The 16,095-nt window shown below is 46.9% G+C and overlaps 1 protein-coding gene across 2 annotated transcripts in view; it reads right to left on the reverse strand.

Moving 5' to 3' along the window:
* Positions 1-16,095, reverse strand: part of PLXNA4 (plexin A4) — a 506,662-nt gene that overhangs the window by 80,800 nt on the left and 409,767 nt on the right. For both annotated transcript variants that reach the window (XM_071424190.1, XM_071424191.1), the window contains exons 11-12: positions 7,492-7,588; positions 3,273-3,463 (exon numbers count right to left, since the gene is read on the reverse strand). In XM_071424190.1, the coding sequence (XP_071280291.1) occupies positions 3,273-3,463; positions 7,492-7,588 (288 nt within the window). The remainder of the gene's footprint in view (positions 1-3,272; positions 3,464-7,491; positions 7,589-16,095) is intronic.

Genomic DNA, 16,095 nt, shown 5'->3' on the forward strand with positions numbered 1-16,095 from the left:
CCTGCCCCTGGCTCTGCCAGGTGGGAATCTGGGGCTGGCAGCCATGCCCTGCTGCTCCCAACCCCTTCCCAGCACCCAGCCTGGCACCAGGGTTGGTGCAATTCCCACCCAAAGGGTGAATTTTAGAAGGGCCAACCTTTAATAAAAGGAGGGAGAGCCAGGCACCTCCAGGGGATATTAAATTTTAGGATATTAACTTTAGGATATTAATTTTAGGTGTTGTGAACCAACTCCTCAGTGAGTGTGACTTATGTCTGACTCTAAAGAGAACCAGGAGGTATTTGTGGTGGTTTTCCAGGAAAGAAAAAAGAAAGGCAAAGGGGAAAGGAAAAGGGAGAGGGAGAGGGAAAGAGAAAGGGAAAGGGGAAAGGGAAAGGGAAAAGGAGAGGGAGAGGGAAAGGGAAAGGGAAAGGGGAAAGGGGAAAGGGAGAGAGAAAGGGAGAGGGAAAGCTGTCTAAAGCACAAGATTTCAAAAAATTCTTGCTGTGACTCAAAAAGCATCAACAGGAAACTTCCTAGAGCAAAGCCAACACAGCACCACCGAATCCTTCCCTGGGCAATATTTAATTTGTGAAGGCCAGCTTCAAAACCCACTTATTTCCTTAAAAACCACTTATTTCCTGGAATCAGGAGGGCCTGGGATTCTCCCAGGACCCCATGGAAGATTTTTTAACCCTATTTCACAGCTCTGGCATAGATTCAACCAAGAGGAAGGTGTTTCCAGGTTGTTTTCACAGCAGGAGAGGAGGAGCCTGTTCTACCACAGGTGAAAAACGTGGCACGAGACCTGTCGGTTTTGAAGAGGAAAATCCAGGCAGGGAAACAAAAGCTGCCAGGAAGCTTCAGCTTCCTCTGGAAGACCCAGAGCTGCATCTCAATTTCCAGTCTCTGCTCACATCAACTGCTGCTTGTCACTCCTAAAGGAGGTTTTTGTGGCTCAGCGAGTCTCTAAGTCCCTTAATTTCCCTGAGTGGCTCTGTAAATGCCAGAGCTGGTAGAGAAACGGGGAGATCAGTGCTGCAGGGGGTGTGAGTGCCCCTACAAGTGTGAGTACACGTGTTCTTCCCTGCAGAGATCCAGCCCTGGCTCCTCTCCAGGCTCTGGATGCTCCCACCCCACAGCTCCAGTCCTACCATTAGCTGCAATATATATCCAGTCACTTGAGATTACTTCCATGCTAATGGCTCAGAAAAAGGCCTTCCAAGAGCTACTTAGGATTGCAGCAGGCAGCTGGAATATTTCATGAGTGAGTGTTGCAATGATCTGTTTGAGCTCAGAGAGTTGTTGGAGGAAATGCCAGCAGAATTTGAAGCACTCTGGAGCTGCAGGGTCGAGAATGAGGGGTTTGCTCTTCAAAATGAGGCTGGAGATGAAGGATTAGGGTTAAAGCATGGCAGGGAAATGTGGGTGAACCTTCAGAACCTCTGCAAACCCAGGTCCTTGTGTTTTGGATTTCTGCTTTAGTTGATCTATCCATAAGCTGCCCTATACCAAATTCTATCATTGTTTCAAAAGGTCTGAGAATCTGAAAATATTTTGAAAATGTTTTCCCCGGCTCCAAGTGATTTTCAAGAACTCAAAGCTGAATTTTCAGTTGAATTTAGCTGTCCTTTCTGGATGCCTGGGTTTGATTTCACAGCTTCAGGTGGTCCAGGTGGGGTCAGAATTACCAGTCTCAGATAAATCCAAGTAAAGTAGAGACCTTCACCTTGGAAACACCAGAATGAGCCATAAACATCAGAATAAACTGAACTCCAACAGTTCAACTGAGAGAGAGCTTTGAAAGCTGGTGAATGGGAGGGAGATGGATCAAAACACAGGGAAAGGGGTTATTTTCAGTAACATCTAGGAAAACAGATTTAACCCAGCCTTTGCTCTCCCCAAATGTTCAAGCACAGATATTGGTTTAGGGCTCTTCCATAACACCCATACTTTTTGAATCTGAATCAAATATAACTTTAAAAAGCTTTTCTTGCTTTCTAGGAAAATAACACACCTAACTATCCCTATTAAAGCACCACTGTGGAGGTTGGATTTTCCTCTTTTGCATTTTCCCATGTTTTCCCTGTGTCATTTCCCTCCTGACTTTTCCCATTTGTAAATCAGGCCCTGGCCACATTGAAAAGGTGCTCATGTTGAGTAAGGCCTGGTGACTGAGAGGTGCTCAAGGCAGGAGGCAGCTGGAAGGGATGGAGCCCTCTTTTTCAAGGCTCAGATCTGTCCTGCTGCCAGTCCTGTGACCCTGAAAACATACCTGGCATTATGACAAAGGCATCCTAAGACAGCAGAAAAAAATCCCTTTAGATTTCAGGCCTGACTTGCCTCCCCTGTCTTGTCTCCCTTATTCTGCTCTTTGTCTTAATGGTCTTCCTATTCTCTCATTTCCTTTTTGAACCTTTCCTCCAGCTTTTACTTTGGCCCAGTCAACATGATCAATAGGGAACTCTAACAAGCTAAAAATGGAGCCCCATCTCTCTCTCTACAAAGCCTTTTAAGGATAAACTGTCCAATTAAGAAATGACACCTGAATTATTTTCACTTTTAACCCAATAACCAACCACCCATGGCCCACAATGGGGACTTTTTTATCCAATTACACAAAACCACCCAAACCCATGGAGAAGACGGTGAAGAAGAAGAAGAAGAAGAAGACGGTGAAGAAGAAGAAGGTGAAGGAGAAGAAGGAGAAGGAGAAGGAGAAGGAGAAGGAGAAGGAGAAGGAGAAGGAGAAGGAGAAGAAGAAGAAGAAGAAGAAGAAGAAGAAGAAGAAGAAGAAGAAGAAGAAGAAGAAGAAGAAGAAGAAGAAGAAGAAGAAGAAGAAGAAGGACAAGCCTCCACCCTAAAACTTCCATCTTACTTTATCTATATTACTGTATTCTAAACCCTTAAACTCTAAATTTTCCACCCTGTGATATCACACACTTCTATTCAAACTGCACACCCACAATCCCAGTTCCATCATTCCATTCTGGAAGCTTCTCCAGGCCTCAGGTCAGTGCAGTGTTCTCTTGGGGTCAGTGCCTGGCAGCACAGAAAGTCTGAAATTCTCAGCACCCAGGGTTTCAACACCCAGGGTCACCCCTGGGTTGTAAAAAAAATTTTTGTAAAAATTTTCTTCCTGCCTTTGAAGCCACCATGGCCTCATATCCCCAGAGGCTTTTCCTGGCCCATCAGAACTCAGCCCTGACCCCCCCATCACCAACCCAAGCCCAAACCAGGAAAACAAACCAAGGAAAGGGAAATCCCCAGCTTCTCGCAGAACCACGACTTACATCCGTGATCTTGGGGTTGGTGCACTTGCCCTTGGTGCTGGAGAGCTCCAGCCACTGGCTGTCCTGGGCTGGGCAGTGCTGCTTCAGCGTGCACTGGTTCTGTCCCTGGCACCAGCCACACTCAAAGTCGGGGTCGGCTTTCAGGCAGAGTCCGCAGCTGTCCCGCATGGCCCCGCACTTGTACAGGTGAACTGCAGGGACAGCAAACACACAGGGCCTGAGAGAGGCAGGCAGCTCAGGGGAGGGTGGGATGGCAGTGGGAGAAAGGGGGGAAAGTGTTCTGGGCTGCTCATGTCAGAGGTACAACAGCAACTCTCCAGGGGGGTGAGTAATGGGGGAAAAACCATGGACATCCTCCTTGAAATAAAGTTAGTTCGTTAGCTCATTCTTCATCAAAGGTGGTTTTGGAAACTGAGAGCAGGAGGGATGAGGTATGGGAGAGGAAGAGGTATGGGAGAGGAAGAGTTATGGGAGAGGAAGAGTTATGGGAGAGGAAGAGGTATGGGAGCAGAAGGTAAGGTGAGGATCTACAAGCACGAGGTTGGAGGAAATGATGCCTGGGCAGTGATTTGGCCTCAGTCCCTTCCTTTCTCATGGACTGAATGTCATAAAGTGTCACCAACAACCTGCCTCAGACTCAGCACTTCATCTTAAAAGAATTTTGTAGACCTGGCCTGTCACCCTGGTTTTTTAAGATTTTCTCAGCCTTCTGATGCTGACATTCTTGTAGCGAACTTTCTCACACACTTTCTGTAAATAACTCATTGTTTTGCATTCCTTTATGGAGGAGGAGAAAGTTGATGGACTGTTGGTTTGTCCAGTGTCATTGGAGAGGTGGCACTGTCACCTTCCAATCCACAGTCACTATAAACTATAAATGTTAGAGTCAGAAAATAAACTTCCCTTTTTCTTCACCTTGAGAGCAGCGGTTTGAGCTTCTGTTCTTTCGTGTCCTATAGCAATGCTGGCCAACCCACAGATTAAACTTGGGTGTGAATCTCACCAGGATTTTGTGTTAAGGTGATGCCCCTCAGGTTTCCCACTTGACAGAAATCCCAAAAGGTAACAGTGAATACACAGTGGTTCATTATTAGGCTGATTCCAGGGATTCACAACCAGCCTTTACCCTTCCTTCTGCTCCAGAAATTCAGTCTGCTTCCCACTTTGAAGCAGAGTTGATTCCACTCTAATACAGACAGCAGTGATTAATGCTTAGCTCCATTTTGAGCTGTTAAGTGATTAGAAGCACTCTGAGCTTTTTCTAATAGAACCTAAAAATATTGAAGTCCTCCTACAAAATGAGATCATGTTATTTATCCTTATTTTACAGATGTAGAAACTGAGGCCTGGCTTGCACAGGAGACTGATAGCAGAATTCTCCTCCTGGAAGATGAAGGTGACAGAGTCAAGGCTCTCAGACTTTTTTCTTTCCTTCATTTGTGGGCATATTGAGAGATTTTCCCTCTGTGCTCCTGTTTCACTGTGTCTGTGGGTTATTAAAGTGGTTTTTATCTTTATACAATCCCAAATCAAAGGCTTTGGAAATATTTATGCTGAAAGGCCCTGTCTCTCCATACCTTCCCCCTCAAAGTCAGCAAGTATTGGCCAATGTAAGAAAAACTCAGAAACTCTTTACTTCTCCATGCTGGGTGCAAGAAGAGTACCCAAAAGTACCCCAAAAAGCCTGCAAAACATCAGTCAAACCCAGTGTTTTCCAGACCTCATGGGATACACCTCTTTCCTTAGTTTTTTGTGAGATTTCAAATTTGCTGAGTTGTTCTGCTTCAGCTGCTACCAGTGGGGATCTCTGTAGATAATTTAGCAGGTTTGGGTCAGTTTGGCATTTGAACCTCCCAGCCCAGCCCATGGTGATGCTGGATGTGAAAGCAGTGGCATCTTGGTCACCTCTGTGTGGCACTGCTTCCATGTGGTATCTCTATGGGAACATGCCTAAACTCTCTTCCTGACACAAAACATGATGATAATATCCAAATTACTCATCTGGGAGAGCCACCAGCCAGTGCTGTTTCCCAGATTTTTTCCTAGTCATTATTTGCAACATTTTGGCTTGGAATAACCCAAAAAAGGCCTGTGCAGAAGATGATTCTTGAGTTCACCCCTAGTCTGTTTTATGTTACTGGCACAAACAGCCCTAAAATATGATCATCATGATTATGAGATTTATTTCACTCCCACATGACTTAGCATAGCTCAATGCAGCCCAAGAAAAGGATTTACATCTTTGGTGTGGATCACCTTGTGCCAGGGGTGCTCATTTTATGGTAGCACAAAACTAAGCAGGACTGGGGCAAGCATTCAAATTCTGACCTCCAAGCCACACTGTTAAAGGTTCTCCCAGCCCATGGCACTCTTTGGGCCATGGAAATCAGCACTGTCCTGGAAACATCTTGACACAGCTTGGAGAGAAGGAGAAAACTTCAGAGCAGAGGCAGGGTGGCACCTTCAGCACAGGCTGTGCCTGAGTGCCAGAGCTGGGCAGGAATCTCCAGCCTGTTGTGTTTGCTGAGTGGATTTAACCCTCAAAAGTCACAGTTTTGGGGTTTTGTTGCCAGATCTCTGCCGTTCAGAGGGGGAGAAGGGAGGATAGGGTTGTGCCATGGGGAGAAGAGCTGCTTTCTGTGCTGCTCTCCAGGCTGAACGTGGTGTTGGTGGGAACCTCACCCCTCAGCATGAGGGTGGGTGTGTGCCCTTGATTGCCAAGCAATGTGTGTTCTATTTGCCACCTATTGTCAGAGCTGGGGCAGTTATTTGCTGCTCATTGGGCAGTTTTTTCTTTATCTCTCCCACAGCCAACCCTCCCTGCAGGAGATCTCTGCTGTCCATGGCCACTGAGTGTCCCTGCAGGGCTGAGCCAATCCCATCATCCCATGGGGAGATGCTGCACCCAGGGGAGGAGCCAAGCATTCCTACCTGGATACAATCTGGAGATTCTGGGACACGAGCAGAGCCTTTCCACTGGATTTCCCAGAGGAACAGCTGCCTCTTCCACTGGATCTTCAGAGGAAAATTCCACCCTTGTCCAGGATCCCTGCTCCAACAGAACCACACCTGACACTCCAGGAGGGCTGAGCCACAATTCCAATGGGACTGCTACCAACACCCTGACCCACAGGGTGTCAGGTTGTGTTCTGACTCTGTCAGTCTTGTTTTGATTTACTGCATTGTTTATTTTACTTTTATTTTCTTCCCTAGTAAAGAACTGTTATTCCTGCTTCCATATTTTTTCCTGAGAGCTCCTTAATTTCAAATTTATAACAATTCAGAGGGAGGGGGTATACATTTTCCATTTCCGGGGAGGCTCCTGCCTTCCTTAGCAGACACCTGGCTTTTCAAACCAAAACAGTGTGGAACTGTGTGACAGCACCATGGCAGAACCTGCTGGGGACAGCTTGAGTGGGAGAAGGTGTGGGAAGTGTCCACGACAAGGTAAAGAGAGGGAGGGAGACATTTTTGAGAGGTGATGATGTGAGAAGAAGAGAATCTGCAGGTGTGAGCTGCAAATGCAGGGCAGCCAAGGGGAGGGGTTGCCTGGGGGGAAGGTTCCAGGGTGGAAAGACAAGAAGGAAGAAGAAGATGTAGGCAGACCATCCATCTCCAGAAACACCCAGCCTGCCCCAGGGCTGTGGCTGGATGTGCAGCCCCCTCTGTGAGGGGCACACCAAACCTGTGCCATTGGTGGTGGTTAAACACAGGTGGTTTTCAGATCCTTTTTATCATCATCATCATCATTTTATTTTGCTCAGAATTCTCCCACTGGAGAGCTGCAGCCTTCCTGCTCCCTTTCTGCCTTCTCCTGCTCATTACTAAATTGCATCTGAGCAGAGAGCCCGTTCTCCTGGCATGTTAACTTGAAGAGCATCACTTCAGGAGAAATAAAAGAGGGGGAGAAAAAACCTGGAGAGGGAGGGGCGTGAAAAGCAGGCACGAGGATGCGGGGAGAAGCGGGAGGCAGGGACGATGAAGGGAGAGGGAGAGCAACACAAGTGGGAGGGAGAGTCGCATTTCTCAGGTGGAATGAGAGAACTGGAGGGCTGGGGGGAGGCACACAAAGCACTCAGAAATTGGTAATTTGCAGAGTGCAGAGAACAAGTGTGCAGCAGCCAGCACGGGGAGACGGTGGCGGCTTTGTTAAGTGTAGGGAGCGAGGGCCCGTTGCTAAGGTTACTGCTTCCAAGGACAAGTTGAAATAACTCTTTACCTTTGTTCTGTGCTGGGTTGTCAATGTTGAAATTCCCGTTCCACACGACTGTCAGCTCCACTGGCAGGCTGTTAATCTCCATCCCTTCGTACGAGTACTAGAAGTGGGAGAGGAAAAACAAAACAAACCAAAAAAAAAAAAAAATAAAATAAACCCCAAAGACTTAGAGAGTGCCTGGAGGTGGGGAGGGGATGGGATGAGGCAAGGGGTGGTGCTGAGCATGGAGAACAAGAGAAATGGAGCTGTCACTCACCTCCCTAATCAGCAGCACCTGCCAGAATGCAATGGGATGCTCCCAAAGCTGTGGAGCTCCAACCATGCCCCTCATAAAAATCCATTTATCCATTAGGTGAACATTCATAGAATCCCACAATGGGGATGGAAAGGACCTTAAAGATCATCCAGTTCCACCCCTGCCACTGGCAGGGACACCTTCCACTATCTCAGGTTGCTCCAAGCCCTGTCCAACCTGGCCTTGGGCACTGCCAGGGATCCAGGGGCAGCCACAGCTTCTCTGGACAACCAGAGCCTCACAGCCAGGAATTCCTTCCTAATATCTGATCTGAACCTTTCTTTAACTTAGAGCCACTCCCTCTTGGCCTATCAGCCAGAAAAATATTCCATGATCTAAGTGTGTTTGCATGTGATGGGCCTTAACTTTGAAATCCATTTTTTGGGTGTAGAGCACAGCTTTGAAAAGTATTTTTCAAAGTTGGGAGCAACTTTAAGGTGTAAATTCCATATTCTGGGTCTTCCATCCAGCTGTGCCTCTGCTGGGTATCCCACAGGTGCTGAGAGGGTAGGTGAGGTTATTTACACTAGGGATGTCTTGAAGAACTCTTGGAAGCTGAGTAAAGTCTCAAGATCAGGGAAACCCCCTGAAAAAGGGGGAAATGGAGCCACTGTTTAATTATAGACCTGTCAGCCTAACTTGGCTTTCCAGAAAGAAAGTACATCAAATTATTAAACAATCAATTTATAAGCACCTGCGAGATGATAAGGTGATAAAAATCAGCCAGCACAGATTTTTCAAGAACAAATTGTGTCAACCCAATCTAATTTCCTTTTTGACAGGCTTAATGACTTTGTGGATAAAGGGGAGGCAGCAGATGTGATTTATCCTGATTTCAGGAGAGTGTTTGCTACTATCCTACAGCAGATCCCCATAAACAAACCAGGGAAATATGACCTAAGAAAGGCCACCATAAGGTTTATGCAAAAACCATTAAACAAAAAAATATCAGATAATTCCACGTCAAGCTGGGAGGATGTTTCAAAAGCAATATTGTCCTGAGTCTGGCATTACTCAGTACTTTCACTACTGACTTGGATGATTTCATGACTGTTCTGGAGGGGCTGTAAGAACCTCCAACAGCAGGGTTAAGAATTCAAAACAAACTTGACAAATTGTAGAACTGGGCCAAAATCAACCAAATGAAATTCAATGCTGGCAAATGGGGGTTCTTTTTTTCAGTAGGAGGAGTTGATGCAAACTGCTCTGAAATTGGAGTGGCTGGGCAGTGCTGCAGGAGAGGGTCTGGGGACTGCTGGAGATCATGAACAGACTGTAAATCAACAATGCCATATTGCTGCCAAAACCCAAACAATTCTCCTTTGGGGATGGAGCAGATAGAGCTCATTACATGTGTAAACCCCAGGAGGCAATCACTTTTCCCTACTTGGATCCAGAAAAGCTTCAGCTGAACAAGGAGTATCCAGTTTCCAGCAAATATGTCTTAAAAAGCTGCAAAAAACTTCTGAGAGAGTTGGACAGAATTAAACAAACACTTGTCAGGGGCAGTCAAGGCACACAGAGGTGACCCCAAGGAAGGAAATGGAAGCTGCTCTCTGGAGGCCCTCTCCACGTGGTGCTGAGAGCTTTTTTCCACCTAGATTTTGATTTATCTCAAGCCAGTTCACCCAGGGTTCACCCCACTGCCCAGCTCCATCAGCAGCTCCCACCCAACACCTCACCAAAAAGCCAAAGCCTGATGGTGGGAGAGGAGATGGTTGATGAAAGGACAGAAGGGAGCAAGAAAGAAGGGGAGAAATATTTTGTGCCTGCTACTATTGCTGAGCACAGTGCACAATAGGATTTACCCTCTCCAGTAGCTTCAGATACTCCTGCAGTTTGTGCAAATCCATATCCATGCCTGACCACTTGCAGCATCCTGCCCTTTGGTAATTTGGCTTGAGCACACTCAGGATGATAAATCCAGACTGGTTTCATGGTATATCCCCCCTTGTACCTCAAACTTTTCCAATAGTGGGGAAACTTCTGAAGAATTTTAAGAGCAGGGATCTCACACTGCACTGGGATCTACAGCAGGACAAAGTCCCACTTTGAAAGGAAAATACTCTCCCCACTACAAGGTTAGATACAACTCAGCAAGCTGGTTTGGCTGGGCCAAAAAAGTCACTAAGGAGTTCCCCATCCCTTAAACCCCTGTTGTGATTATCCACAGAGATGCCAAAGCTCTGAGCTTTGCAGGTAGATTTTCCTGGATCCATTAATTGCTGTATAATTGGGGAGTAAATGGTAACTGGTGATTTCTGTCCATTACAGCAGAGTGGGAGCTGCTTGCACAGTAATTCCTCTTTGCACAGACCAAACACAATTAGCCATTAATCTGCAAAACGCTGTGATTATGATCCAGTTGTAGGGAATTGATGGGTATTTGTGGTTTCCATGGAGGTAAAGAGCAGCCCAGGTGAGCCAGGCCCTTTGCAGTAGACAGTCTCATTCAGGATTTGCATTTTTTCGACAATTTTGGGTGGCACTGCCAGCAAGAGCCAAGATGATGCAGAGCTGTCTAGACCCACACCACTGGATGCAAGGATGGGGGACAGGAATGGGAAGTGCCTGAAGAGTGGTGAATAATTAAACTTCTGCCACTCAGGAACACCTGCTTTGCACAGCACTTTGAAAACGCTGATTGGGAATGGAAAATGGGATATATTCAGAATAACTGGTCATCCTGAAGTCAGAAAATGAGTCTTAGAAAGGGCCTCACCAGAGCCTCGTGTGTGTTTTGGGATTGAGCTGGAAGCAGAGCCTAGGCAGGGTGCCAAGGGACAGGCAGCTGGAATCTCTGGAGCCTTTCTTCCCATGGAAGATCCCAGCAGCAGGAGCTCAGCTGGGATTTTAGATCTTGTCTGTCTGCAGCACCAGGGGCAAACACATATTAGACTTTTTAACCCAGCAGGCTTGATCCAGACCTAGAAAGGGATGTGAGGGGATAAATCCCATGGAAGAGCTCTGAGGATGAAGCCAGCTGGGATGAGGATGCTCACACTGGCAATTTGCAAAGGAATCACCAGGAAATGTTTTGTAATTTTGACACCACCTTTGCTGTTTCGCTTTAACAAGAACTTCACTTTTCTTCATGAGAAGTAACCTAGTTTTGAAAAATTCTATATTCATCTCTAAAAAAATAAGACAAGTACTGGTATTAAAAACTGGAGATCATTGATTTCAGCAAGTTATGGCTTTTTTTTTTCCTAGTGTAAGCATAGATATGTATTTTTAAAACAAGTTTCAGTAAGTGTCTGGGTGTCAGTACATATTTTCTGTTTCCAGCAATGTTCAGTATTGTATGTGCTTTGCACCTCAGAAGTGAGTCTGCCAAGGCACTTAGAGAGTGTAAGCAAGTCTTCCAGGGACCTCATGAGAATGGGCTACCACTGATACAACACAAGAACCCATCCACCAGCAGAGCCAATCCCCCAACCAAGCACGTTTCCTTAATAAACACTCAGCACCTGCTGGAAATTCCACAATGAATAACAACAGTAAAATAATATTAATAAAGAAAAAAGCTATTTACCACATGTCACTAACAGAGAAAAGATTTCCCCTAATAAAAGCTCAGAAAAGTAGATCTCAGCTGTCACTGGTAACAGCAAAGGGGGGTTGTTTTGTTTAAAAAAAGAAGAAAAAATTAACAAAAAACAAATACTACAGGCTTGCTTAAAGAAACAAGTGACTCCAAGAAGTCCTTTTCCTTTTATCTGTCCTTGGAGGTGACTTTTAGACAAATTAGGCTTTTTAACCCAGCAGGCTCGATCCAGAGCTGGAAAGGGGTGTGAGGGGATGAATCCCATGGAAGAGCTGTGAGGATGAAGCCAGCTGGGATGAGGATGCTCACACTGGCCCTGCCTGACCCCATCCAGTGCTGTGTGGGCTGCAGGGCAGCGGAACAGAGCAATTTGCAAAGGAGCCACGAGGAAATGCTCCGTCCTCCTCAGACCACAGGAGCTGCTCACTCATTGTGACCCCTCTTCAAAGCCCACTGAACTCAACAGGAGTCTTTGAAAAGGACTTGCTCAGCCATGACAATAAGATGGAAATGTGTTTCAGGGGAGAAAAAAGGGCTGGAGCATCGATCTCCAGGGGAGCGGAGCTTCCCGGACGCTCCTGAGCAGTGCTCATACCATCAGGGCTTGTCCCTCCACCTTCCCTGGCACAACTGCCCCCAACACAGGCAAAGCATCCCAGAAGATGCAAATCTGACCCCTAAGTCTGCCCAGTCTGGAATCTAATCACAATAATCTCATCAAAGCAGGAAATCATGGGCAATATGGGGAGCTGACTGAGAAGGAAAGGCTGTGCTGCCTGGAACACAAACTGGCTCTCTTCAGGAAATGACAAAAATCTACTAGAAGGAGCTGTTGCACTTCACAGGAGCAATGTTTAGAACTCACAAGTATCCTTATTTTTGCCTTTTAAACTCTCCAGTAGCATCAGATACTCCTGCAGTTTGTGCAAATCCAAATCCACGCCTGACCACTTGCAGCATCCTGTCCTTTGGTAATTTGGCTTGAGCACACACAGGATGATAAATCCAGAGTGGTTTCATGGTATATCCCTCCTTGTACCTCAAACATGTCCAATAGTGTGGAAACTTCTGCAGAATTTTAGCAGAATTTTAGTGTTGGTCTGTTTTCCCTGACACGACTTTTGTGATTAGAGCTCAAATCCAGGGATTGATTCCTGTACCTGGCTCTGCCATCAACCCCTTGCATGATCCTATGGAAACCATTTAATCTTTCCTTGCATCAATTTTCCAGCCATACAAAGGCAGAAAACTTGCTCACTGTCATTCTGTTTCCTTGCACCTTTGCTTCCCAGAGCTGGGACTGAATTTTTATATTTGGGTATCACCCACAAACAGGGTCCACGTGATTATTGGGGTTTCTCTTTCATTTAAATATAGATAAATAATAATTAGAGAAGTAGATGCATGAGGGTGACATTCCCAGTGAGAGGTTTGGAGCTAGATGATCTTTAAGATCCCTTCCAACCCAAACCATCCCCTGATTCTGCAACTCACAGCCCTGTGCTTGTCTTTTGGCCACCCACAACTGTGTTTCCCCATGATTTCTGTGAATAGCTCCTCATTTTTTTCTCAGCTCTGCTTTCTATTGGATTTTTTTATCACTCCCTTCACTGTGAGCCACACCACGGAGTCAAATGCCACCGAGATCTCTTGCTGAGGTGCAATGATGTGACAAATAGAGCTGACCTGCTCTCCTGTCCCCGAGCCACACAGCACTTCCAGCTGCACCTCCTTGGGTCTCACAGCAGGCAGAGCTGAGAAGGATTCAGGACAAAATCACCAGCAGGGGTTTTGCTGGTGGCAACCAGGGGGTGCCAAGGCCAGGGGTGGGCAGGAACCAAGCAAGGATGAGGGATCAGCCAGTGGGAGGTTTGGAACTAGATGATCTTTAAGATCCCTTCCAACCCAAACCATCCCCGGATTCTACAACTCACAGCCCTGTGCTTGTCTTTTGGCCACCCACAACTGTGTTTCCCCATGATTTCTGTGAATAGCTCCTCATTTTTTTCTCAGCTCTGCTTTCTATTGGATTTTTTTATCACTCCCTTCACTGTGAGCCACACCACGGAGTCAAATGCCACCGAGATCTCTTGCTGAGGTGCAATGATGTGACAAATAGAGCTGACCTGCTCTCCTGTCCCTGGGCCACACAGCACTTCCAGCTGCACCTCCTCGGGTCTCACAGCAGGCAGAGCTGAGAAGGATTCAGGACAAAATCAGCAGCAGGGGTTTTGCTGGTGGCAACCAGGGTGTGCCAAGGCCAGGGGTGGGCAGGAACCAAGCAAGGATGAGGGATCAGCCAGTGGAGCAGGTAATGGCACAGATCATGGCATGCTCAGGTGGGTCAGCCCTCCCCATTCCCTCTTCCTTGATCATTTTGGGCTGATTGCAAGTGCTGGGGCTCCCATTACTTCCCACTGGGAAGATTGCACTCTGCCCTGATACATCCAGCAATTTCAGCCCTTCCTGCTGACATTTTTACTTCCTTATTTCTGTGTCTCCTCAGCTCCCCTGCTTTTCATCCCCTCCAGTCCCTCCACGTCCAGGCTGTTGGCAGAGCTATCACCAGTGCAATAAGGGATGGCAGGAAGGGTCCCTCTGAGTGATAATTGTGTGCCTTGGGTGGTGTGACAGAGGACAAAGCCCAGAGCTGAGAGTCTCAAACCACTTGACAAGAACAATAATTGTCCCGAATGGTGCTGCCTGCAGAGACTTATTGCTGTTATCAAATGAAATATCTCTGGGAAAGACAGGCAGAGAGGCAGATCTGGCTCCTGACTGGGCTGAGCACCCAGGGATCATCAGTGCTGGATGTGGCATTACTGACAGACAGGCTGCTCACACCTGGCTGTCCTGAGAGCATCTTTCACTGAACTTGGAGCCACTTTGAAAAGGTGCTTAAGCTGCCTCTGACCCCTGGTGTAAATCCTGAGGGATCAGGAGATGCAGAGCAAAAGTTAAGGCTCTTTCCCTGACTCTATCCCATGTGAAAGTAGAAAAAATCCTGAGTTTTGCAGACGTTTTTTCTGTGAGAGGCAAATTTGAGCTCCTGGGTGCCTCGTGTGAGATGGGAGAGGGCAGATCTTGGAAAAGAAGGCAGGGCTGATTGCTTAGTCTAGCATGCAGCACCAACAGAGGGATCTGCTGGCAGGACAGCATCCCTTCAGGGACACACCATCACAGCTCATCCTCCCACCCTCCCCTGGACCCTCTCCAAGCCTGCAATGCAGGTGCTACATTCAGTGCCTCCTCCAGCAACTCTGCTGAGTAAAAAGCTCTGTCAGAGGGGGTTGGTTGGATTTGCAAACAGGCTCAGACAGCTCTTTCCAAAGCCAGGTGACCCCCGGAGCAGAGGCTCATTGTGCTGCAGTGGCTCCGGCCTGAATGCTAATTCTGGCAGGGAAGGAAATAATCATGATGGAGACAGATCTCCAGCACTCCTTCCCCATTGTCTGTGTCCTCTGCCACCTGCTCCACCAGCCAGGGCTTCTCTGCTGCCTTTTTGTATCTCTCTGAATGCTGCTTTCTTTTGTCTGTCTCTCCCTTCCACATCTCTTTCTCTCAGTGTCTGGCAAATTCCAAGCAACAATGAAATAACATTTTTCAGGGAAAAAAAAAAAAAGAAAGAAAGAAAAGAAGAAAGACCTCAAATCAGAGAGTCAAAGCTCCTTCAAAAGGAGGGAAAGAAAAGAGGTGGAAAGGAAAGACAAGAGAAGGAAAGGGGAGGAAAGGAAAGACAAAAGAAGCAAAAAGAGGGAAAAAGGAGGAAAGCGAGAGACAGGGAAAGGGGAGGGCAGAGGGAGAGAGTAGGCAGAAACAGGATAGAAAAGAGTTGGTTTTATTCCCAAATGAGCCTCTGTCCCTGGAGAAGAATTAAATCCACCTGGGCCACCAAAAACACAGGACAAGCCTCCTGCAGACAGCACCAGCAGTGAGGTCATGGAGTGCCTTGGCACCAGCCTGAGGCTCAGCCCTGCCACCCTCTGCAGCTCTGGCAGAGCCTTAGGAAAACAGACATTAAAGCCAAAATGGTGCAGTCACAGCACTCAGGCATCCTATGAACAAATCCATCTGGGGACTCATCAAACCCCACTTCTCCATTCCCAGGCACTGGCAATTTCTTGGAGCATGCAGGTAGTGTGGGAATAATCCCCATTACCTGTCAAAACCACTCTTTTATTGGGTTCTACAAAGTGGGATGCTGAGGCTGGCTGGGGTTACTTTCCTGCTCAGCCCAACTATGCTTAAATAATCCTTAAATGGGATAATTCATTGGAATGCCTACGTGTGCCAGAGAATTCCTGACTCTAAAGGGTCATTAAAGGTCTGCCTTGCCTGCTAAGACTCTTTGGACAGATATAATCTCTGCCCACCACCATGCAATTCCCCCTCAGCTTCCACCATTTTAAAAATAACACTCCAAAGAAAATGTGCATCCCTCCTGAACCTCCCAGTCTGTCCATTTCTAACCTGAAACCTGAATGCTCACAGGTCATTAACCAGTAATGGAAATCAGGGAGAGATGGGAGGGAGGGAGACAAAGGAACAAATAAAAGAGCAGCATCGGTTGGGAAGTTGCTTGTTTGCAACAGATGTAAAATGTGTGAAGTGCCTGCAGTCCTCAGCCCTGCTTAATGCAGCAGAATATGTTGTGACAAGCACTGCCCAGCGTGGAGTGGCTAAAGCCTGTAATTAGCTCTTTGACTAATAAATCATCTCGCAGCAGCAGCAATGGAGATCACTCAATGCATATCCTGGAGACATG

Source organism: Agelaius tricolor, unplaced genomic scaffold, assembly GCF_023055355.1.
Source record: "Agelaius tricolor isolate 1412-34295 unplaced genomic scaffold, bAgeTri1.0.p SCAF_3, whole genome shotgun sequence".
NCBI classification, from domain to species: Eukaryota; Metazoa; Chordata; class Aves; order Passeriformes; family Icteridae; genus Agelaius; species Agelaius tricolor.